Source organism: Diplotaxodon limnothrissa, linkage group LG4 (assembly GCF_057381915.1).
Source record: "Diplotaxodon limnothrissa isolate DT_005_m linkage group LG4, D_limnothrissa_male_GT1.1, whole genome shotgun sequence".
NCBI classification, from domain to species: Eukaryota; Metazoa; Chordata; class Actinopteri; order Cichliformes; family Cichlidae; genus Diplotaxodon; species Diplotaxodon limnothrissa.
Window position 1 is genome coordinate 18,974,905 of NC_140599.1, and position 22,221 is coordinate 18,997,125.

Here is a 22,221-nt window from a genome sequence, read left to right on the forward strand (position 1 = left end):
TTTTAGTCCAAGCAGTGCTGGGTTACAGGATCTTCTTAATGTCTGTACTGAATATGGTGTGCAATATGACATTGAGTACAATGCTGCTAAAAGTGCTGTTTTGATATGTAGAACCAAGCAGGATAAACAGCTAAATTTCCCTTTGTTTAAACTGGCACAAAAAACTCTTGAAGTTCATAAAAAGGTGAAATACCTCGGTCACTTTATTACTGAGCAAATGAATGATGATGATGACATATACAGACAACGATGTAAGCTCTATGTGCAGGCAAATACTATTGCACGCAAATTCAGCTTTTGTTCACTTCCAGTTAAAGTGGCTTTGTTTAAAGCGTATTGCACACCGCTATATACTGCCCCCTTGTGGTCATCCTACAAACAATGTAGCATGCAGAAGCTGCATGTTGCATATAATGATGCGATGAGAATCCTTTGCAGGATACCTAGAAGTGGTAGTGCCAGTCAGATGTTTGTAGCTGTGGGTGTCTGGACTTTTAAAGCACTTTTAAGAAAGTTAATGTTCAGTTTTAGAGAACGACTGGATGGTTCGAGTAACAGTATAATTTTAGCACTTACAGATCCGACAGTGAGTGGTTCCCGTTACTCATCCAGTCTCAGAAAGCACTGGTTAAAGTGTTTGTGTATTTATTGATTTATTTTAAGTAATTGTGTTTTATGTATATTATGGTTTTATATTTTTACAAATGATTTATATACTTATTTATATACATATATATATTTAATGGTATACCTTGTGTTGTGTGTGTGTGTGTTTCTTGTCTTGTTTTTATGGACATGTAGTCTGCCAATAAAGATTGAATTGAATTGAATTGAAATATAAATAAACAGAATTTAATGATTTTCAAACCTCTTAAACCCATATTTTATGAAAAAGCATTAATGATGCCTTTCCAGATGCCCAAGCTTGTAATTACATAAATATTAGTGCACACTCATAACATCAGAGATGCAGGCTTTTGACCTTAGCGCAGACGACAATCCCATGGTCTCTCTGTCTTTAATCCAGAGGACACTGCATCCATCTTTTCCAAAAAGAATTTCAGATTTTGACTTTATTTGACCGCAGATCTGTTTTTCACTTTGCCTCAAATCCATTTTAAATGAGCTTTGGCCCCGAGAAGCCGTGATACAGTAATTTTGATGAGATAATCGTGCCTGGTATCAGTTTAAACATTTAATGGTTTTTTTTGTGTTCTATTGTGAATAAATTAAGGGTTTATGAGATTTAGAAATGGATTCTGTTTATATTTACAGTTTACACAATGACCCATCTTTTTGAATTTGGCTTGTATTTACCTGCATTTCCCACATTGTATTTTTCTCAATGTGTGTTTAATCCCAGCATTAATCTAAATCCTAAGAGGCTGAGATGAGACAATGTTCAGTATGTTAGTGACAAGTCTCTTCAGCTCAAGTTAACATTGTTTTAAGCTTTTTATTAGATTTCAGATTGAATTATTACTTTGGCTTTTTTTTCTTTTTCCTCCTCACAGATGTAAGCGACACTCAGTTAGGTCGAGGGCGCAGGAAGAAAACTGCTTCCCTTAAAGTGTCTGACCAGTCAGATGAAACAGAAGGAGTCGTATCTGACAGTGGTGACAGTGACAAGCTCATGTATAAAGTCAACACAGAGGGACGTTACATTTGCCACCTTTGTAAAAAAACATTTAAAACTGTGAGTTTGCATTTATTTTAATTGGAAAATGTAAACACAATGGTTATTAGGAGTTTATGTTGCTAATTTGGCCTGTGTGATTTATTCATTTTTTCTTCTTCTCAGACCAATATCTTGAGAACGCACATGAAAACTCACAGTGACCAGAAAAACTTCTCATGTGACCTATGTGGGACGTCGTTTCGAACAAAAGGTTCCCTGATTCGTCACAACCGTCGCCACACCGGTACGACGAGAAAACCGACGTCACACGAGACCTATTTATTTAATCCGACGTCATCTCGTGAAAATGACCTAACTACATTTTAAATGACATCTTTTCTCTTGCAGATGAGCGGCCGTATCGATGTACCCTGTGTGGCCAGGCCTTCAGAGAATCCGGTGCTCTCACCAGACACCTCAAAGCTCTCACACCATGCACAGAAAAGATCCGCTTTGTTCAGTACAAGGAAATCCTGGTCAGCAAGGATGGAGTGCAGAAAGGTTGGATTTAGCTCCTGTCTTTGTGTATTTGTTCTTAAGAAACTAGCTAAAAACTAACAAGTCGTCTTTATGGATGTATAGTCAGTTTAATTTATAGTGTATTATGCCTCAGTTTGAAGATTTGCTGATTCTTTGCGATTTGTTCAGGAATCGACGCTGATCAAGCTGCAGTGGCTGCCCAGCAAGAGGTTGTAGTTGTGGAGGAGCAGCAGCCGGTGGAGCAGGAAATGGTGGAGGCTGAGACCGCTGTGGTCAGTGTGGTAGAGTCTGGTTCCCAAGAGGTTCTCCATCAGGTCCACTTTACAATGGAGGTTGATGGAACTACACAGGAGCAACAGGTTAGGATGAAGATTCAAACACTATTTTTAAACTCTTGCTAAAATGCACACATAAGACATACTGAATCCTCTCCTTTAAAGTTATTTGGTGCATTTTTGCACGAGATTCTTTTGAGGCAGTTTAAAGTAGAGTTACACAGAATTTTTTTTTTTTCTTCAAATCTGCAAAGAGATGATTGCCAGCATTCATAATTTCTGGAACTTTTCTTTGATGTAGTTTTCTATTTGTTCAAATGTAACATTTCTCACAGTGCTCCAGCTTACTACAGAGAGCTTTCCTGTAAAAATGAAATCAGTTTATCCCACTTATATCTAACATGCTTTTCAATATCTGCACCCCTCTGTAATTACACTGGTAACATTGCTACAGTTCTCTCATTTAACTTTTTTGGTCAGTTTAGAGATGATGTATATGTGTATATATATATTTCCCAGTGTCTTTGTCCTCTTAATTCTGGAAGTGAAAGCTTCAGATCTAATTTACCTTAATTTAAGTGAATTTGTTTGTCATTTAGACTCTACCTTGTGCTCACTATTTTGGGACAGGTATTGAATATGTTAAAGTGTATTACAAGGGTAGAAAAATACATGCAGTGAACATCACTATGAATGTAAATTGATGATTTTCATCCCAAAGATTACATGCACAAAATACAAGAGCCTAAAAGCTGTATATGGGAGTCAAAAGATTATTTAATAAAACATCGGTCTCAATCCATATTCAGGACACAGTGTTCTTTTTTCAGTAACTTATAAAACACACAGCTATAATTAATGTTTATTTTCAAAATGTGTACACACGTAACGATCAAATCAATGAATACATTTTGCTTACATTTTAACAGGTTTTCACATATTTACTAAGAATATATGAGCTTGTTGGCTGTGTCAACTTTATACCAAAGTTTTCAGCAGCACAAAGGTGGCCCAGTGGCTAAATCACTGCGATGACTTTTGCTGAACCTGTTCAAAGCAGGTTAAATGGCACATTTTCATCTTTAAATGCAATACAGATTCTCTGCTGGTGGAATACCTTACATATGTGCACGTTATTAAGCCGTATCTTAGTAACATCACAAATGAAGCTCAGCTGTAAAGCATCATCTCTGATTAGAATTGGATGACACTCATAGGGATCATTTTGTGTGCAAGAGTCGTCGTGTGATGTGTGAAATGCTCATTTTTTAATGTGAGTGTACATAGAACCTGAAGCAGAAATGCCAGTTTAACAGAGAAACTTGATAACCACCTCCATTATCGCCGACTCTGGTTTTAGGTTTTGTCAAGGCAGCTAAGGAAGAGACAGCCTGACTGTGTTGGTCTTCCTTCATTGTATACCCCTCTGCCATAAAGCTTTTAGGTGAGGAAAGTGTTTTACAAAGAGGTATTAGCAAACAAATATTATATATTTGGACGATCTGTAGACACAGCCTGTCCAAAATTTGTGCAAAATAAAACTCTGCAGAAACACTCTGCTGGACAACAAAAAACATGTATCACCACTTCATAGCGAGACCATTGGTCATTTTTTCCACAGTGTGGTATTGTGTGTGTAACAGCTCTTTGGCTCTTTCATCTCCTACACTGTTGAGCCAGGACTGGTACAATTCAGCTACGCGAGCGTCATCTTCTGGCAACAGGGGGCGCTCTGCTTTGTAGAGATCCTCAACTTTCTGGAGCAACTCCTTTTGGTTTTGGCCAGTCGAGGGCTTCACCTGCCCGCCGCCATTCAGGCTTCCTGAACAAGAGGTAAAGACAAACATAGATAAACATTAAATAACAAACGGCAAGCTGATGTGACTATTGTGGAGTTTGTTTGTTGGTTATTCCCCTGACGATGTAATGCATGCATGTTGTACTATTCACTTCACAGATGTGACTAAATGCTGCATCTTATAATTTCATGTCCATTTGTATGTAGCAATGCCATTTTTAAAACATTCGGACCAGCTTATCGCTTAGCGTGGCTAATTTGCATGTAAAAATGATAGTGCTGAGGTAACAATTCAGTCTCTTATGTGGGTAACCTCCTATTCTAATAGGTCAAAAGTTCAATGGCTCACATGAAAAAAAAAAAAAAAAAAAAAAAAGGTATCTGGAAAGTTGAACATCTGCATTTTTCACCTCACCTGATGGGCAGGCCATAACTTCAACAAAGTGGTAAGGCGATTTTCCCCTCTTGAGTTTTTGCACCAGGTTCTGAATGTTGCGGAAGCCGTAGGCTGAGGCAAAGCACAGCAGGACAACGCCATCTTTCTCTAGACTCACCTCCTGGAAGTCTTTATTCCTGTGGCAAAGAGTGATTGTGTCGGGTTCTTGCATCATATAAATCAACAGAAACTGAACATTCCCCTGACATGGTGGAGTGGCATAATCAGTCTCATGAGTAGTGTTACTTTGAGATGATCTAGCTACTGTGAATGTGCATCACGAGCACAGAATGTGTCCTCATTTATATTTGGTTTCGAGCTTGGCTGTTCCAGGACACATCACACCACCGTGAAGCGCTTCTGCTGCTTTAAGAAGAGGCGACATGCTCACCTGAGGGTCTTGTAGGTAAGATTCTTCACCTCCTCTCCGAAAAGGTGCTTGGCAGCATGTGTAAAAACGTGATGCAGGTAACCTCCTGATCCACTCCCAGCATGACTCAGGAACTCATCTCCACAGAAACTGCTGAACCTGTGATAAAAAAAATAAATGAATAGGGAATGAGTCTAGCTATGCAGGTGGAATTGTATAATTACTTTATGTGAGTGAATTATCAAATTTTTTAAAAAAAAAAAAAAGCAAAATGAAAAAGAACGTACATTATATCTGGGGCAGCAGACTCCAGATCATTAAGGGACACATTTTCCTCCTCCAGCATTTTCAGAACCTCCCCTTTAATAGATAGGAAAAATAAGACCGACGATAATGCGAGTCCATACGCACAAAGACCACTATAGGAGTAATCACTGTACCAGACGTGATGACACAATCCACTTCACGGGTCTCAGCGTTGGGCATGTAGAAGTCTGACCGTGAAGCCTCAAGTTTCTTGTCAAAGCAAGGCATTACTGCCACATGGTAGATCTGCTGTGGACTCAGCTTCTAAAAATACATGGAACACACATTTCAGCAGCCTCTCTTTTTGAGACTTTTGAACTGTGTATATTTACACCACTCCTCAACAAATACAAAGCTCACCTGTCGTTCAGCAAAATAGCTTTTGACCAAAGATCCCATCATCTGCTGGGGGGAGCGAGTGGTACTAATAAATGGAAGAATATACTCCCCGTGAGTCTTCTCTGCATAACAGATCCACCCTGAACCAAAGAGAGACACTTGCCTAAGACAGTCCAGGCTGGGTTGAAGAATAAAGTTGGTCAGACTAATTATTGACTTTCAAGCTTGTTAGAATTGTACAAACTCTGTGTACCCATTATCTACTCTATTTCAGTTTCATTTTGCACATTTCAATAAATCACTCCATCTATTTCCACCATTTTTCTAGCAAAATATAAAGAAATGAAGGGTGGCCCAAGACTTCTACACAGTATTATGTCAGTTATGTGGCCCATCACTGTTAACTAACCCAACTGCATACTGGATTACTAGATATTATTTGACACTGGAGGACTGACTTCTGTTAATTTAACCTTTGATCAAATCAATAAATATACCAAGTACCTAATAAAATTTTAAACATTCTATCTTTCTTTGTGAGAGTGGAACATTTTTTTTTTTTTTTTTTTTTTACACACAAGGACAGTAAACGATGAAAGACAAACAAGGATGACGTGAAAAAGGCAGGACCCTCCAACATCACTAATTTTACTTTGTGCTCCTGAGTGTTTCTGGTGGAATACCTGGACAGGCTGACGTTAGCATGGGCAGGGCCTTACTATCCTGTTCCTTCCTTTGGAAACGCTCCACAAACTCTCTCTGACTTTCCAGCAGACTAAAGGTCCGACTGAAGCTGGTATCAAACACATGATGAACTCCTGCAACAACAGTAACAACAACAATTTTCAGAGGTGACTATGTCAACCTAAATAAGCCCATTGTTTGAATGCATATTTACACTCACCAAGGTCTTTGAAGAACGAGGTAAGCCTCCTGCCTGCCTCACTACTGCTCAGGTTATAATGTGCTGCCAGGGAGGCTCTGGCCTGTGGTGACACTGACACCACCACCACAATCTTTTGCTCTGTCTCATTGGCCTGAAGTTGAAATGATTCACAGGTGAAAATGATGCCAGGCTAAATTATTAGTCTCATGTAAGTAGCATTCAGACGACGTAACTCTACCTTGTTCCTACGGAGCACTTTGAAGAGCTCTTCATGGCTTTGCTGTGTGATGAGGACACTCTCAGCTGAGGTGATACAGCCACTGCAGGCCAAACAGTCGTTCAGTGTGATCTTTGCTTTCTCCAACTTCTGCTTCCCACCATCCTAAAAACACATTTGATGAACTCAAAATATGGGGCGGTGCAATACCTGAAATTCAACAACTCAAACTCAAGCCTTTAAACCCACCTTGTTGACTTGTATATAACTGCCATCATCTTCTATCTGTATTTTGGCCACAGATTTACCTTGTTTCTTCTCTAGTTTGACAGGCTTAACACACTCCTGCAGAAAAAAGTCAACAAGAAAAAATAAATTAGCAATTTTTTAAATGCTAAATCCACATACAATGTTCTTTTAATTCTTTTATTGTTCTCAATTTTGGGGTTTGCCACGGTGGATCATCTTCCACCACCTGGCCCTAGTATCCCCTCCTGTCACACCAACTCTCTGCATGTCCTTTTTCACTACATCCATGAATCTCACTAAGGTCTACCTCTTTTCCCCATTCCTGCTTTCTCTGGTTCCACAAAGACACAGTGCAACACCTTCAGACCTTCTCTATCAACACTCTCAAAGCAAACATTGCTCCTTCTCGGAGCAACATACTGAAACACATACTGCTGCTCACTGATTGGTCACCTTCACCTTAGGTCTTCTTAACCTAACTTCCACACCTTTTTTCTCATATCTTCATGGTGTGGCTCATCAGCTTAATCTGGTTAAAAGGTTCACTAGGCATTTCATTCCTCCATAGGTATGTCATCTCGATCAACCGCCTTTCCATTCATGTACAATAGAAAACAATTTATGACAACGCCCAGAGGCACCAAAGAAAACTAAAACAACACAGGAAAAAGTATATGATAGGACATAAAACACAAAACCATTGCTAGCGAGCGCGATAAGCTCTTTTTAAAAGACTTGTTTCCAGCAGTTCGTCATACTTGCGTCATGATCGCTATAACTAGCAGTAAGCTAACTGCGCAACATCCGTCTCGTCACTTTAAAGTTCACGGATTTTACAAACTGAGACAAAATTACTCCAATTTATAAATATCGTAATATGGCGAACTTTGTTCGAAAACTACTCTATGTCAACTCACAACAGATAAGAACAGTTACGGTTAGATATGCTAGCGACTTGGGTAGGTTTTCTTCAATTAGTATTATTTTTTTATACATACACGTGAAGCTAATCACTCGTTAGCGATGTCCCACAAAAATACATATGATATTGTAAGATGTTACACGAGTGTTACAAAACCTGCCTGAGAAGGAGTTATAAAATCATCGAGGTCTGTCAGCTGCAGCACACCGCTGAAATGAGAAGCCATATTTACTGCCGTAAAGTTTACTCGTATGTCGCGAATAGCAGGGAGAAACACAGACACAAACCTTAGAAATGTCAACTGTATACCTATGTCAATAAATACATAAATTATATTGTTTTACGAAGCCAAAACACTGATACCCACAATTATCTTTTTTCTACGAATGTTTTCTTTAAAGCGTAAAACCACTTGACCCTTAAATGACCCCCCCACTGCAAGGTCATTTACGGGTAAAAGATCACCAGTACATTTGCCAAAGTCTTATTTTTGTACTGCTTAGTGTTGCCACTCATGACTCATAAAGGTCTCTGTGTAAATATGAAATGACTGTAACATAAGGCAACGAAGCATTGAAACAGGCGATGTGAAGCAGGGACAAGAGTTTGTTCCTTCTCCATTTAAATCAATACAAATGTAAGTTCATAAAATTAGACCTCTTGAAGAAGTCTCCCTTGCATTAAGTGCAATGCCATGGGCCATTATCAAGGTTCGATGTGAGCAACTACAGCCAGCATGAACCTAGACTACACACTTGTTACATGGATGTGGAAATTTATTTCTGCCACAGTAAAAAAAAAAAAAAAGTAAGGCAGAGCTGGGTCGAAATCTTGAGTTATTATCTCAAACTTTCAAGTTACATATTTCCACTTACTAAGTATCTTAAAATTTCGAGTTATTTATGAAATTTCAAATTTTTCAATATATCTAAAGTTTGTCTTACAAATAGCAAAAAACAGTTTTCTTCAGCAGTGGGAACATGTTTCTGCTGAAAATTTTTGTTTCCTGTCCATATGTTATGTATCATACATTTTCAAGATACTCAGTAAACTGACATTCTAACATAATAATCTGAAATTTTGAGAGGATGATTTAAAATGTCGATTTAGCTCTGGCATTAAAGAAGAAGAAGAAGAAGAAGAAGAAGATAAGTATTACAACTTAGAAGTGATTTAAAGTTACCTTTCACTCAGCAGTTAGCTCTAACCATACCAGGAAAAATACCAACTGGAGCATAACAGAAACCGTTGTTTTCCTCACTCCTTTAAGTTTAACTCATTTGGGATTAACTCGTTTAAGAGTGTGGGTGCAAAGGAGCACTCCTCACATGTATTATTGCCACCGGTTTGTGGGATTTCCCAGTGGTTTGTAAAGACATACATGTATACAGCGAGCGCCATTTATAGTTTGTTTTCTTCTAGAAATGTCTCTATATATTATTTACCCGTCACACGTCATTTCAACTGCGCATATATGAAGGAAAAATAGAAATAGAAATATTGTATATTCTTTCCTAATAAATCTTATATTAAATGTACTGAGCTGAATGAGAGCTGCCTGTATTATGTGTATGTAAACATGCATTTTCAACATAATGAATTTTCGCCTTTCTGTCCGCGAGAAGACATACGCACGCGCTCTTTGTTGTTATGACTACGGGGTCGTAAATCCGCCATGTTTTCCTCCCTTTTGCAGCGTTGCGACAGAGACGGAGGATTGAAACGACATGAGTGTGGAAAATAATCATACGGCAGAAAGTGAGCGGGAGCAAACGAAGAACGGCAATGAGACGATCACCATTCAAACCACGCTGGGAGACGAAGGTGAGTCCTCATAGCAGCTAAAGCAGATCTGAACTGTTTATTGATTATTGTGTTTGGGCCTAACTTCCTTCATCTTCAAATGTTGCTAACTGCCGTTAGCAAGATTAGCTTGTTTGCGACCTCGCCTCAGCGTTGTCCACGTTAGAAGTCCAGCCAGTATTTGGGAAAACTTTACAGCAGACAGGTGATGGCTTACTGCAAAAACAGGTGAGGTTGCCGCACATTGTAAGGGCTTGTTTCTGTGCTTTTTAGATGAAGATGTACACAAGTGCGGACGCTGTCAGTCCGAGTTTTCCACATTGGAGGCTTTCATCCAGCACAAGTTACACCACTGCAAACGTGTGGAGGCACGGGACGCCAGCAGCCTCGATGGCAGCCCAGAGGTATAAGATGTGATGTGTGTTTTCGGGGAACACTCTAAAATCGGAGGGTTTTTACTGAGTCACATCAGGTTGAATGCTGTAAAATTTTCACAGGTTGCTGCGGTCAATGGAATTTCTTCTTCAGAGGCGAAAACGGCTGAAGGAGCATCTTCAGCAGAGGCAGTGAAGACTACCGACGGTGAGTCAAGCAGCAAAATCTATTCCCCTGTTAGCCGTTTAGCTAATGCAATGATAGACCTCATAATACAAATTTTAAAAATGGATCCTTTGTAAATATAAATAAACAGAATTTAATGATTTTCAAACCTCTTAAACCCATATTTTATGAAAAAGCATTAATGATGCCTTTCCAGATGCCCAAGCTTGTAATTACATAAATATTAGTGCACACTCATAACATCAGAGATGCAGGCTTTTGACCTTAGCGCAGACGACAATCCCATGGTCTCTCTGTCTTTAATCCAGAGGACACTGCATCCATCTTTTCCAAAAAGAATTTCAGATTTTGACTTTATTTGACCGCAGATCTGTTTTTCACTTTGCCTCAAATCCATTTTAAATGAGCTTTGGCCCCGAGAAGCCGTGATACAGTAATTTTGATGAGATAATCGTGCCTGGTATCAGTTTAAACATTTAATGGTTTTTTTGTGTTCTATTGTGAATAAATTAAGGGTTTATGAGATTTAGAAATGGATTCTGTTTATATTTACAGTTTACACAATGACCCATCTTTTTGAATTTGGCTTGTATTTACCTGCATTTCCCACATTGTATTTTTCTCAATGTGTGTTTAATCCCAGCATTAATCTAAATCCTAAGAGGCTGAGATGAGACAATGTTCAGTATGTTAGTGACAAGTCTCTTCAGCTCAAGTTAACATTGTTTTAAGCTTTTTATTAGATTTCAGATTGAATTATTACTTTGGCTTTTTTTTCTTTTTCCTCCTCACAGATGTAAGCGACACTCAGTTAGGTCGAGGGCGCAGGAAGAAAACTGCTTCCCTTAAAGTGTCTGACCAGTCAGATGAAACAGAAGGAGTCGTATCTGACAGTGGTGACAGTGACAAGCTCATGTATAAAGTCAACACAGAGGGACGTTACATTTGCCACCTTTGTAAAAAAACATTTAAAACTGTGAGTTTGCATTTATTTTAATTGGAAAATGTAAACACAATGGTTATTAGGAGTTTATGTTGCTAATTTGGCCTGTGTGATTTATTCATTTTTTCTTCTTCTCAGACCAATATCTTGAGAACGCACATGAAAACTCACAGTGACCAGAAAAACTTCTCATGTGACCTATGTGGGACGTCGTTTCGAACAAAAGGTTCCCTGATTCGTCACAACCGTCGCCACACCGGTACGACGAGAAAACCGACGTCACACGAGACCTATTTATTTAATCCGACGTCATCTCGTGAAAATGACCTAACTACATTTTAAATGACATCTTTTCTCTTGCAGATGAGCGGCCGTATCGATGTACCCTGTGTGGCCAGGCCTTCAGAGAATCCGGTGCTCTCACCAGACACCTCAAAGCTCTCACACCATGCACAGAAAAGATCCGCTTTGTTCAGTACAAGGAAATCCTGGTCAGCAAGGATGGAGTGCAGAAAGGTTGGATTTAGCTCCTGTCTTTGTGTATTTGTTCTTAAGAAACTAGCTAAAAACTAACAAGTCGTCTTTATGGATGTATAGTCAGTTTAATTTATAGTGTATTATGCCTCAGTTTGAAGATTTGCTGATTCTTTGCGATTTGTTCAGGAATCGACGCTGATCAAGCTGCAGTGGCTGCCCAGCAAGAGGTTGTAGTTGTGGAGGAGCAGCAGCCGGTGGAGCAGGAAATGGTGGAGGCTGAGACCGCTGTGGTCAGTGTGGTAGAGTCTGGTTCCCAAGAGGTTCTCCATCAGGTCCACTTTACAATGGAGGTTGATGGAACTACACAGGAGCAACAGGTTAGGATGAAGATTCAAACACTATTTTTAAACTCTTGCTAAAATGCACACATAAGACATACTGAATCCTCTCCTTTAAAGTTATTTGGTGCATTTTTGCACGAGATTCTTTTGAGGCAGTTTAAAGTAGAGTTACACAGAATTTTTTTTTTTTCTTCAAATCTGCAAAGAGATGATTGCCAGCATTCATAATTTCTGGAACTTTTCTTTGATGTAGTTTTCTATTTGTTCAAATGTAACATTTCTCACAGTGCTCCAGCTTACTACAGAGAGCTTTCCTGTAAAAATGAAATCAGTTTATCCCACTTATATCTAACATGCTTTTCAATATCTGCACCCCTCTGTAATTACACTGCAGATACACTAGTTGGCAGTGGTGGTACTATTGAGGTTTTGCAGATGTGTGACTGGTAACCATGTGACATTAACTGGGATGTAACAAGCAAGGTGAAAATGTAGGATTAAGTGAATAAGGCCTGAGTCACACAGGTCAGTGACCATCTGGCAACCGCAGGTCATGAGGGGAAAAATAAGTTCACTGACCGGTTGCATGTGGTGGCTGCAGCTTGATGACAATTGCTGGGAAAATCATTGCTAAAGCCCCAGTCACACAAGCCTAGAGACCAGTCAGTGACACTGGTTTTCTCATAGCGACTCATCTCTCCCTGGGGAAAACATTGTGTATTCCTCGATCAGTTGGCAGAAACCTCTTTGTGATTATTTGGTTGCTAGCATATCGCTGCCATCGCCTTTAGTTTGCATGTAAGAGACAGACTTGTCTACAAAATGCTCACCAGCTACTCTCCGGGCTGCAGTGACTGGTGAGAGGCAACAGTCAGCTGCAGGATAGTCTAATGAAATTAGCACAGATTGTGTTATGACTCATGCTCTCTAGTTTAAAGCCTGTCATTCTTTCCTTGTCTGTGCTGTCGGTCTCTCTCATGTCAGGTGGTGGTGGAGCAGTCTCAGGCAGAAGCTCTGGCGGCTGCTGCAGCAGCAGGTGACAATCTCATCTGTCAGGCCATCATCAACTCTGGCATTGCACTGGGGACAGAGGAGACTGTAGTTGAAGAGACAGAGACCCCACATGCAACTGAGGAGATAAATAAAGTTGTTTCGGAGCACCCTGAAGCCGACGGAGGCGTCATTGAGATCCAAGTTAAAGAGGAGTTTGTGGAGATGGAGGAGGTAAGTACTGGGAGTGTGAATTGACACAGCATATACATTCACCAGACCAGGAAATGGTACGCTTCGTTATTTTGTTAAAAGTCAAGGTTTTTCATCACGAGACACTGTTGTATTTTCTTTCTGGTGCATTTTAAGTTTTCTGTGGTTTTTGTTTTGTAGGAAACGGGTGACAGTGGTGATCGGACATCATCAAAACTGCACACTTGTCCACACTGTAACCGCTCCTTCAAGGGATTGAATTATTTCCGCTTTCATGTTAAGGGCCATTTAGGTAAGTCTCTACCCAGCACTGCGACTTCATCAATTAATGGTTGTATGGAGGCTGTGTCAGAGTAAACTGGTATGAAACCACTTGACTACAGGAATCACATTCTTCATGGGCGTGTGGATGTTAAACAGCAAGGACTGAAGGTTGCTGACTCTAGCACTGCTAACGTTAGCTAAAAATACGACTTCATTATTAAAGATTGTTTGTCACTTTCCAGTGGCTCTTAAATATATGCTGAATATTCTTGCTACATTTAACCACACCCATTATACTGGTGCCAGGATTTTGTTTAAAAAAATATAGATAAATAAGTAATTTATTTATGTTTTAATTATTAGGCCTTTATTTTCACAGGGCAGTAGAGTAGATGGGGAAAGTGAGGAGAGCAAAATGTTGCGAATGACTTGGAGTCCACTCTGTCATTCACACGTCTTTTGGTTGCTTGCTCAACTTTGTTAGCTATACTTTCGTAATTTTATTTAACCTGTAATTTTTTTTATTAGGGTTAATGAGATTTTTTAGTCACCAGAGACCTCCCTCGTCCTTGTCATGTTTTTTTGTTTGTTTGTTTTTTTGTTTTGAAATTAACTCTCATCGTGTGACTCGGTCTTACCAACTTCCAACATAGTTGTTCCTGTTGCCAAATACAGAGAAATACAGAAAGTCGCCGCTGATTTCTCTATCGTTATTTACACTCTACAAAGTCATGCCAAGTGTGCTGGATTCAGTCTTTTGTTGTCTCAGTTCTGACCTTCTTGCTTTATAGGTGCCACTTGTGGTAAAAGATGTTTTGTTCTTGTGTTTCCCTTCCTCTTTATGCAGGTTATAAGCCCTTCAAGTGTACATTGTGCCATAAAGAGTTTCTAACTGGTTACCTGCTGAAGAAACACATGGAAGTCCATGTCAACGAGAGGAGATACAAGTGCGGCGAGTGTGGCAAGCTCTACAAAACCATCGGCCATGTACGGGAACACATGAGGGCACACTCAGATGACAGACCTTACCACTGTACCAGATGCAACAAGGCATACAAAACCAAGGTAATTCATTAAAAAAAATTCTTGAACTAATGGCATGGGGGATTTCACTCCAGTCTAACAGATTTTCTTCTCTTTCTCAGAATGCCTTGCAAGTGCACCAGCGGACTCATGGTGATGTAAGACCGTATGTGTGTCAGTTTTGCTCGAGGGGCTTCAGAGAGAAAGGCTCTCTGGTACGACACATCCGCCATCACACCGGCGAGAAGCCTTTCAAGTGCCCAAAGTGTGCACGGGGCTTTGCTGAGCACGGGACTCTCAATCGGCACATGCGCGCTAAAGGTCAGGACGACACACAAAGCCTAACTGACTTATGTACTGGCAGCACAGATGCAAACAGCCCAGTTAACACAACCTGTATTTATACCAGGCGGCTGCCATAAGGATGACGCCTGTGAGCAGCAGGTTGTTTTAACAGAAGGACAGACAACACTGGACAGTCCCGATGCAACAGCCATCATCTCAGACGATCCTAACGCTGTGTTGGTGGAGTTCTCCTCAGTGGTGGCAGACACACAAGAGTATATAATCAAGGTTAGCACTACAGGTTAACAGAAAACATAGTCTTTGCATAACAGTTATTAGATGGGCAGAAAAAAACAAAGCTGTTAAACAGTTGCTGTGAGGGGGGGTTCAAAGTTTGGAGCATGTTGCCAAATCTGTCCAGAGTTCAGTCACAGCAGGTGCTATTCTCTCTTTTAGATCAGCGACTAAAGTGCAAGCTGAAGTGTGTAATTTCACTCTTCAAGTTGTACTAAATGATTATATCTGCAGCGAACTGATTGGGTCGCTGATTACAGCCAAACAATTTCCTTTGCCATGTTTAGGGCCTAGATTACGAGATTTCCGAACCACAGCAAAATGTTGTATGTGATATTTCATTAGTTTTAAAGAGAAGTGTTACTGCAGAATGACTGGAATGGGGTTGAAATACTTGAAGAGCAATTTTGTATTCAGTGGAAAGTCAGAACTAAGGCAGTTTGTAAAGGTCTGAATTTCAAAAGGAAAACTCCTTTTATCTTTTTAAACAAAAAATCAAAAGTTTTTTTTAAACCAAATTAGTACTTTGAGCATTTTCCATTCATACCAGAGAAATTTAGTTTGAAAACCAGCAAAAACAAATATGACTTTTGTCGAGCACTGTTTGAAGCATTTTTTTTTTCTGTACAAGCTGCCTTAAGGCTGTGAAGCATTTGTAAGAATTCATGAACGCATATATTTGGCCTATGATTTTGTGGACTTGGGGACCTCCTGTTCTTGTGTCCATATGTGGGAAGATTGAAATAGGGAGAGCAGGAACTGGAAGTACATAATAAAATGTGCAACAGATATGACTTTGTCAGGAATTGTAATGTAGGTGGATTTCAAAGCAGCCAGTAGATTAAAAGCAACTGTGTGCACTCTAAATCAGGGCCAATTAGACTTGTACTCTGGAGAAGGACGTTGTGTGGTCCTGTTAGATACCTTAAGTCCATTTGCAGTCCACTCAAAGGATTTGTTTGCATGCATCCACAGTGTCTAAATAAACACAAAAATCCTGATTATTAATTTGCTTTGTTGTTTTCCATCATTCAGACACAAACGGAGGAGGAAGTGCAGCAAGAAGTGACGGTCATTGAAGACAGCCAAAATGAGGTTGGTTCACAAGGATTATATGAACGTGTGTTGGAGCATTTTGCAGAATATGTGAATCTCATTATTTGCTAAAATTCAAGTTGAACCCATATAGTGTTTTAAAAAAACAAAATGAAACAAAAAAGCCATCAAACTCTGTCCCTCCCAGATGGGAAACCACATCGTGAAGGTGGTGCAGAGACTCGTCAGCCAATCGCAGAGTGCGGGTGGCGCAAGCAGCCACCAGATCATTGTGCGAAATGTGGCCGAGAACGAGGAAGGCCTGTCCATCTCTGACTGCGGCGATACCATCACCATCGCCACGCCCGAGAGCCTCACCGAGCAGGTGGCCATGACGCTGGCCTCCGCCATCAGTGATGGCAGACTGCTGGCCAGGGCAGGTACAGCGGAGGGAACTGTTACTATGGTTACCACGGAGGAAACATTGGAAGAAGGAGTACAAGTGGTGCAGCAGCAAGAGGAATATGTCATCACCTCCCCAGACGAGGTGGAGTTTCAAACAGTCGTTGTATGATCAAAGCGGATGCTAACTACAGACTGTTGTGGCTTTGATTATGACTTTGTAGCCAGTAACTGTACAGTTTATTTGCACTTCAAGTGAAAAAAACCCAAACTAAGGCCAAAGTGTTTTTGATTCATGCGGTACACAAGTGTGCCACAGGACTACTGCTTCATCACACAGCTCATTTTTGTTGGTCGATCTACTAACATTATTCTCTTCATTAAATGTTTTGTCTAATTTGGGAACTTTTGGATCTTAAAATGATAGGCATGCACAAATGCATGTTTGTTTTTTGATGAAATAAATGAAACATGCCATTTGTCGTTGCCTAGTTTTTGGCAGTTTTTGTACGGCAAATAAAAATAGCTGTTTTTTACATAAAATGACATCATTTAATTTCAGTTTTTCCTTCCTTCATGTCTCGGTCAGGTGTGAAAAACACTGTGGCTGTTCTGAGCTGGTCAGTCACAATGAATCTCTAAGTTTGATAGATGTAAAAATATCAGATTAGCTAGAGTTTGCATCAAATAAATGCTATTTTCTTACATAGTTCAGTTTTTTTGGGGGGGTTTTTCCAGTCATGTTTTCTCTGAGTGGAAAAACTCCTGATGCTTCTACTTTGTGTCTTTGCTGCTTGACTAAAATAATGTGTTGTTGGTCATTTTACTTTATGGTCTTAAATTAGTTCTTATTTCTTTGTTGTAGAAGTGTATATGTGGCTGTAGAGCAGGGGTCGGCAACCCTAGGCACGCGCGGCACGCGTGCCACGGCTGGCACGCGAAGGGTTAACCGACGGTGATATTCTGTTTTTATGGGCCGATGATTTATTTTATTTATTTTGTAACGGTATAAACAATGAAAGATGGTGGATTGGCCAGATGCTGGCCGGTGTATAAAAATAACTCAGTAGTTTGGTGGTGGCTATGGCGGAGCTTCCTCAGATTCAGTAACATTAGCAAGTGGTGGAGGCCAGCAGGTGGATGAGGGAAAGGGGAGGCAAGAGGAGAGCCCCTAGGCGGCCGCCGGTCCGAGTGTGAACTGAACTTCAGGTAAGAAGTTATGACCTGTAGTCTATCTGGGTCAGATATAAACCAAGTTTAAGTGGAGTTTATTTTCGTTATGCTGACTTTTTACAGTCAGTTACAACAACTGGTACTGCAGCTGGGTGGGTGCTATGATGTTACTGATAGTGAACTTTATTTTATTCATAAGGTTAGTAGAGTTGCCAACCGTCCTGTAAAAAGACGGAATGTCCCGTATTCAGAGAAAATATTACGCGTTTGGTATTGAGGTGAAAAGGAACACAGTTTGTCCCGTGACTGACTCTTCTCTCATCCTCTCCCCTCCCTCTCCTGTTGCTTCTTCAATCATGAAACTGATCAATGATCAGCTGATCGGCTTTTCTCTCTTGTTTGTTTATCGCCTGCCTTGCGCCAGAAAGAGGAAACCAGCGGATGTCGCGCTAAACAACAGCAGCATGTTTAAGCTTGATCAGCTGTTGTTAGAATTGATTTAATATTAATTTCCAGTATCAGCTGATGTTTGCTGGAGCCACAGCTGTAAAAGCTGCTGGTCATGATGTCTGTTTGGATATGTGTTAAGAGGGAAACATGAAAATGAAACCAGGAGATGTCCTTACTGAATCATCAGAGCTGAACAGGTGATGGAGAAACAGGTTTACCTTTTAGGTGACATTAATGAGTTGAAGGGAAGTTATAAGGGAAGGAAGAAATACACGGATACATCCGTAGACTCCAGACACAATGCATTTTTGCGACTTTCAGGTGTATGGACCAATGTTTTATTTTCTGATCAAACCAGAAATCTTTAATGAGCAGCTAGACTTCTCTCGCATTAACTGGCTGAGTTAATGCCAGTTAATGCAACATTGAAGCAGCTGGAATCCATAGCTGTGTGTGTTCATGGAGCTTGCATTTTTACCTGCTGGGCATCACTACCTGACAAGTTTAACTGTCTTCAGAACATTGCAGAGGCCTTATTGACAGTACTTGGCTCTACATATCTGTGTGAGCAGATTTTCTCTCACATGAGTGTCTGAATGCTGGACACTCGGAGACCTGTGTCTCTGAGTGGGAGACCAGAGATCAGAGTGTATTAACAGACATGCCATATTGGCTCAGTTTATTTTTCTTATCATTGTTGTGAGGAGACCATAAATAGCATTTGTATTTTCTGTTGTACAGTTCATTTGCTGTTATGGATAAAAAGTCGTTTTTTGTTTCAAAATAGCTGATAACTATTTGCTGATAGCTGCGAACAAATATAATTCTATAAAGTGGTTCTATATAGTGTGTAACTATTAATATAGAGCGCTATTAAATTTATTGCTAATGCAATCATATGGCACACTGACTTCTGAGGAAATTTTAGATGGCACTCGTCATCAGAAAGGTTGCCTACCACTGCTGTAGAGTGAACACCACCTGCCGTCTTGGGAATCCTACCTGTTTTGAAAGCATACACACCTGGCAGGTAAAGCACAGCATCCACTGCTGTGGCTCCTTTGTAGGAACATGAAAGCACCGCTGTTCTGTCATAATTCCTACAGAGACAAACTGGATCTATTGATCCATTAGCCCTGTGGTCTTGTGGCAAATTCACTGTGGATGATTGGCTTAGCCAAAAAAAAAAAAACCCTCCAAAAAACCACTGTTGTATTTGATGTGTGTATAACCTTGAGCCTATCTGTAGGCTCCATCTCTGTAACCAGTGCTCCAGTAGCAAGGTTAGCACAGATGCTATAATCAGAGACGTGTCCCTGGCTCATACTCTACAGTTTCTGGGTCATCCCTCAGCCCTCTGAGAGGGCCTCATGCACATGAGCTACAGAGGGAGACAGAGAGAGGCTGGGAGTGAGAGAGAGAAAGGTATTTATAGAAAAATGGGGCTTTGCTGTACCTTTTCTCGCAAATAACCATTTCAGGACCAAGTGTGCATGTCCCAGTTTCCTGATCGTCAGCCACAGGGTTTGGACTGAGGCTGCTTCACCCAGGATGGAGAACCTGACTTTCAGACACTCTCCCTTCTCCTCCAGCCTCCACCACCACTGCCTCAGATTGCTACTTCTCTGAGAACAGGGGGAGGCACTGGCCTACGTAATCTCCAAATGTGACCTCTCAGGTACACTTGATTTACTTACGTGGGTAGAAGCCTTTGGAGGTAGTGAGCTCAGGTGAGGAGCAGCGTGAGGGTGTCCTGGGACACTCTTTGGCTGCATCGGCCCCCAAGCTGGGGGTGAAGATAGGCTGGCTGGAACGTGCCCTGCCGCAAGCCGGGCAAGGATGAGGCGTTTCCTGAGCAGAAAGGGCCGCTTCTCCCTGCGCCAGAGCAAGTCGGGAACTCGGAGTGCCTCCAAAGATTTCTGTAAGTCTATTTCTCAGAATGATAATTATTTTTATGCTATTCCCGAGGTGTTTCATCTAGTGGAAGTCAGATAAAGAGGGACGCTTTAAAAGGACCTGGAGCTCAGATGTGTATCTGTGTCACAAGCTGGAGAGAAGAGGACAAGAAAGTCTCGATAGTGCCGCTTATGTTCTTGCAGGGAGAGAAGATTACGATTCACATCTCAGTAGTAGCGATTTTCCAGTCTGTTTTAAAGCCTTAATCAGCTACTGTTTGTTTCTGAGATCAAACTCTGTGGGTTTTTGAGTCTGTATATATGTATTGTATTCACCGCCCTGAATATTCATCCCTGTGCTCTGGTAAGATCTGTTTTTTTATGTCTTGTTTTGAAGTAGAGTCTGACATTTTCAGATTACTTTACAAAGGCTTGCAGAGAATTTGAGCTTTTTAATTAGTCTTTTTTCTTTCTTTCTTTCTTTTCTTTTCTGTGTCTTTACAAGACGAATCATTTGCAAGAAGAAAAACAATTCTTTGGTGCTGGTTGTTGCGATTGGTAAATATTTTTTAATGTGTTTTCCTTTCCGGTTTTCTGCCTTGGGATCATGATGTCATAATTTATATTTTTCATGGAGTAGCGGCACTGGCTTGACTTGTTTGATCAAATAACTTGCATCTAAGTTTTCAATCTTGGCCACATACATGACAACTATGTACAAATTAGCTGGTTCTAATAAGCAACACTGTAATACAAATACAAATATGGATGCTGCAAAAGACAAGAACATAGACAGAGATTTTGGAACAAAATAAAAGCATCTACATGTAAAGTCAAAGTGCACTAAACAGTCCCAATAATGTCCTACATATATCTTCGATGCATTCGGATGGCTGTGGAAGACGAGTGATTCTACTGGGAGACCTACAGCAGCTTAATGAGGCCAGTGACCAGGGGAAGGTCGCTGGTTTGACATGTGGGCTAGATAGCAGCAGGCATAAATAACCTCCTTTGGTTTATTAAAAGTCAATCTTTCTAAAACAGAGAGAGTGCCTTGAAATTTTGCAGTTTCATTAAATAGACCAGTGCACCTGCTGCTACAGCTACAAGCAGCTCCATATCTCAGTTGGCCCATTTAAACAGTCGGTTTGACCTCTATTCTACAGCTCACAACCACCTCCACTGTATTAGGAGCTTTGGACCAGATTAGCAATGCTCTTTTTATGCTTTCAGAACATGCGATAAGCAGCAAAGCAGAGATGGTTTCACCCCTTCATAAAGTGCCTATTGATATAACCATCTTTGAGTCTGAGGCTTTGCTCTGTTAATACCTAATTCCGCCCAAGAAATGTATAAATGAGCTATTTCTTTGCGTCTCTCCAAGTTTTATTTCTCTCTCTGTTATCCAGACCTCGGCCTCCCAGCCACCAATCAGAACTGGCCAGAGGCATTTGGCTTCCGACTTGGAGGCACTGGGCCCAGCTATATCCTGTCTGTTGTAGAAGGCAGTAGTGCCTACCTGGCTGGCCTACAGCCCGGTGACCAGGTGGTGGACATAGAGGGCCAGGATGTGACCAACCTCAGCACACCGGCGCTGATCGCTTTGGCTCAGACCCTCAAGACGGTCCCACCGAGCATCGGGGTGGTGTCACGGATTGAACAGGTCAGCTGAAAGTCAATAACCCACATTCAGCTCTACAATGGTGAAGACGGTGCAAAGGTGGCAAACTTTATTCATTTTTTGCCCTCTCAGATCGACATCAACCCTGGCCCAGATGGCCGTTTTGGCTTCACCATTGTGGGAGACAGCCCCCTAATGGTTGAGGACTGCATGCCTAATGGTCCAGCTGGCCGCAGTGGCCTCAAGGCAGGGGACTATGTCATGGAGGTCAACGGCATTCCAGTGAAGCACCACGAAACAGCAGCCGCCATGATAAAAGCAGCTCAGGGACGACCTCTGCGTTTGGGTGTGCTCAGCATGGCTCGTCGACCCAAGCGGCTGAGCAGCAGCATGAGGGTGCTGTCACAGAGCGGTGATAGCGTCAGGGAGAGCCGGGCCCACAAGGCCATGGAGTTCAATAAAAAAGTAATTTTCTATCATTTTTCTGCATGTTTT

The 22,221-nt window shown here is 40.9% G+C and overlaps 4 protein-coding genes across 5 annotated transcripts in view; 3 read left to right on the top strand and 1 right to left on the bottom strand.

Annotated features, from left to right (window-relative positions):
- The first annotated feature begins 1,398 nt into the window (after window positions 1–1,398).
- On the top strand, window positions 1,399–3,613 carry LOC146633635 (transcription factor E4F1-like). The gene is made up of 6 exons (XM_085351875.1): window positions 1,399–1,405; window positions 1,515–1,696; window positions 1,802–1,922; window positions 2,027–2,179; window positions 2,327–2,517; window positions 3,494–3,613. Exons 1-6 carry the CDS (start codon window positions 1,399–1,401, stop codon window positions 3,611–3,613), a joined length of 774 nt encoding a protein of 257 aa, XP_085208001.1.
- On the bottom strand, window positions 3,346–8,183 carry LOC146633636 (cytosolic Fe-S cluster assembly factor narfl-like). Its single transcript, XM_085351572.1, has 11 exons — window positions 8,117–8,183; window positions 7,035–7,130; window positions 6,807–6,950; window positions 6,587–6,719; window positions 6,366–6,500; window positions 5,704–5,822; window positions 5,478–5,607; window positions 5,325–5,397; window positions 5,059–5,196; window positions 4,647–4,804; window positions 3,346–4,255 (listed from the first exon to the last, which is right to left on the bottom strand). Exons 1-11 carry the CDS (start codon window positions 8,180–8,182, stop codon window positions 4,014–4,016), a joined length of 1,434 nt encoding a protein of 477 aa, XP_085207698.1. The 5' UTR covers window position 8,183; the 3' UTR covers window positions 3,346–4,013.
- A 1,470-nt stretch (window positions 8,184–9,653) lies between these two features.
- e4f1 (E4F transcription factor 1) lies at window positions 9,654–16,984 on the top strand. Its single transcript, XM_085351568.1, has 14 exons — window positions 9,654–9,780; window positions 10,033–10,163; window positions 10,257–10,341; window positions 11,115–11,296; window positions 11,402–11,522; window positions 11,627–11,779; window positions 11,927–12,117; window positions 13,066–13,305; window positions 13,465–13,576; window positions 14,396–14,613; window positions 14,694–14,892; window positions 14,981–15,144; window positions 16,186–16,245; window positions 16,394–16,984. The coding sequence occupies exons 1-14, from the start codon at window positions 9,684–9,686 to the stop codon at window positions 16,757–16,759; spliced, it is 2,319 nt and encodes a 772-aa protein (XP_085207694.1). The 5' UTR covers window positions 9,654–9,683; the 3' UTR covers window positions 16,760–16,984.
- A 3,065-nt stretch (window positions 16,985–20,049) lies between these two features.
- Window positions 20,050–22,221, top strand: part of grid2ipa (glutamate receptor, ionotropic, delta 2 (Grid2) interacting protein, a) — a 30,515-nt gene continuing 28,343 nt past the window's right edge. For both annotated transcript variants that reach the window (XM_085352382.1, XM_085352381.1), the window contains exons 1-3: window positions 20,050–20,131; window positions 21,515–21,768; window positions 21,859–22,191. In XM_085352382.1, coding sequence (XP_085208508.1) covers window positions 20,050–20,131; window positions 21,515–21,768; window positions 21,859–22,191 — 669 coding nt within the window. The remainder of the gene's footprint in view (window positions 20,132–21,514; window positions 21,769–21,858; window positions 22,192–22,221) is intronic.

Excerpts from the sequence above, each read along its gene's own strand:
- LOC146633636 (XM_085351572.1), bottom strand. The coding sequence starts at position 8,182 with ATGGCTTCTCATTTCAGCGGTGTGCTGCAGCTGACAGACCTCGATGAT. Across the intron at positions 5,608-5,703 it reads GCTATTTTGCTGAACGACAG|AAGCTGAGTCCACAGCAGAT; the intron begins GTGAGCTTTGTA and ends ATGTATTTTTAG. Across the intron at positions 5,398-5,477 it reads GGATTGTGTCATCACGTCTG|GGGAGGTTCTGAAAATGCTG; the intron begins GTACAGTGATTA and ends TATCTATTAAAG.
- e4f1 (XM_085351568.1), top strand. The coding sequence starts at position 9,684 with ATGAGTGTGGAAAATAATCATACGGCAGAAAGTGAGCGGGAGCAAACG. Across the intron at positions 10,342-11,114 it reads GGCAGTGAAGACTACCGACG|ATGTAAGCGACACTCAGTTA; the intron begins GTGAGTCAAGCA and ends TCCTCCTCACAG. Across the intron at positions 14,893-14,980 it reads TCGGCACATGCGCGCTAAAG|GCGGCTGCCATAAGGATGAC; the intron begins GTCAGGACGACA and ends TATTTATACCAG.
- LOC146633635 (XM_085351875.1), top strand. Across the intron at positions 1,697-1,801 it reads GTAAAAAAACATTTAAAACT|ACCAATATCTTGAGAACGCA; the intron begins GTGAGTTTGCAT and ends TCTTCTTCTCAG. Across the intron at positions 1,923-2,026 it reads TCACAACCGTCGCCACACCG|ATGAGCGGCCGTATCGATGT; the intron begins GTACGACGAGAA and ends TTTCTCTTGCAG.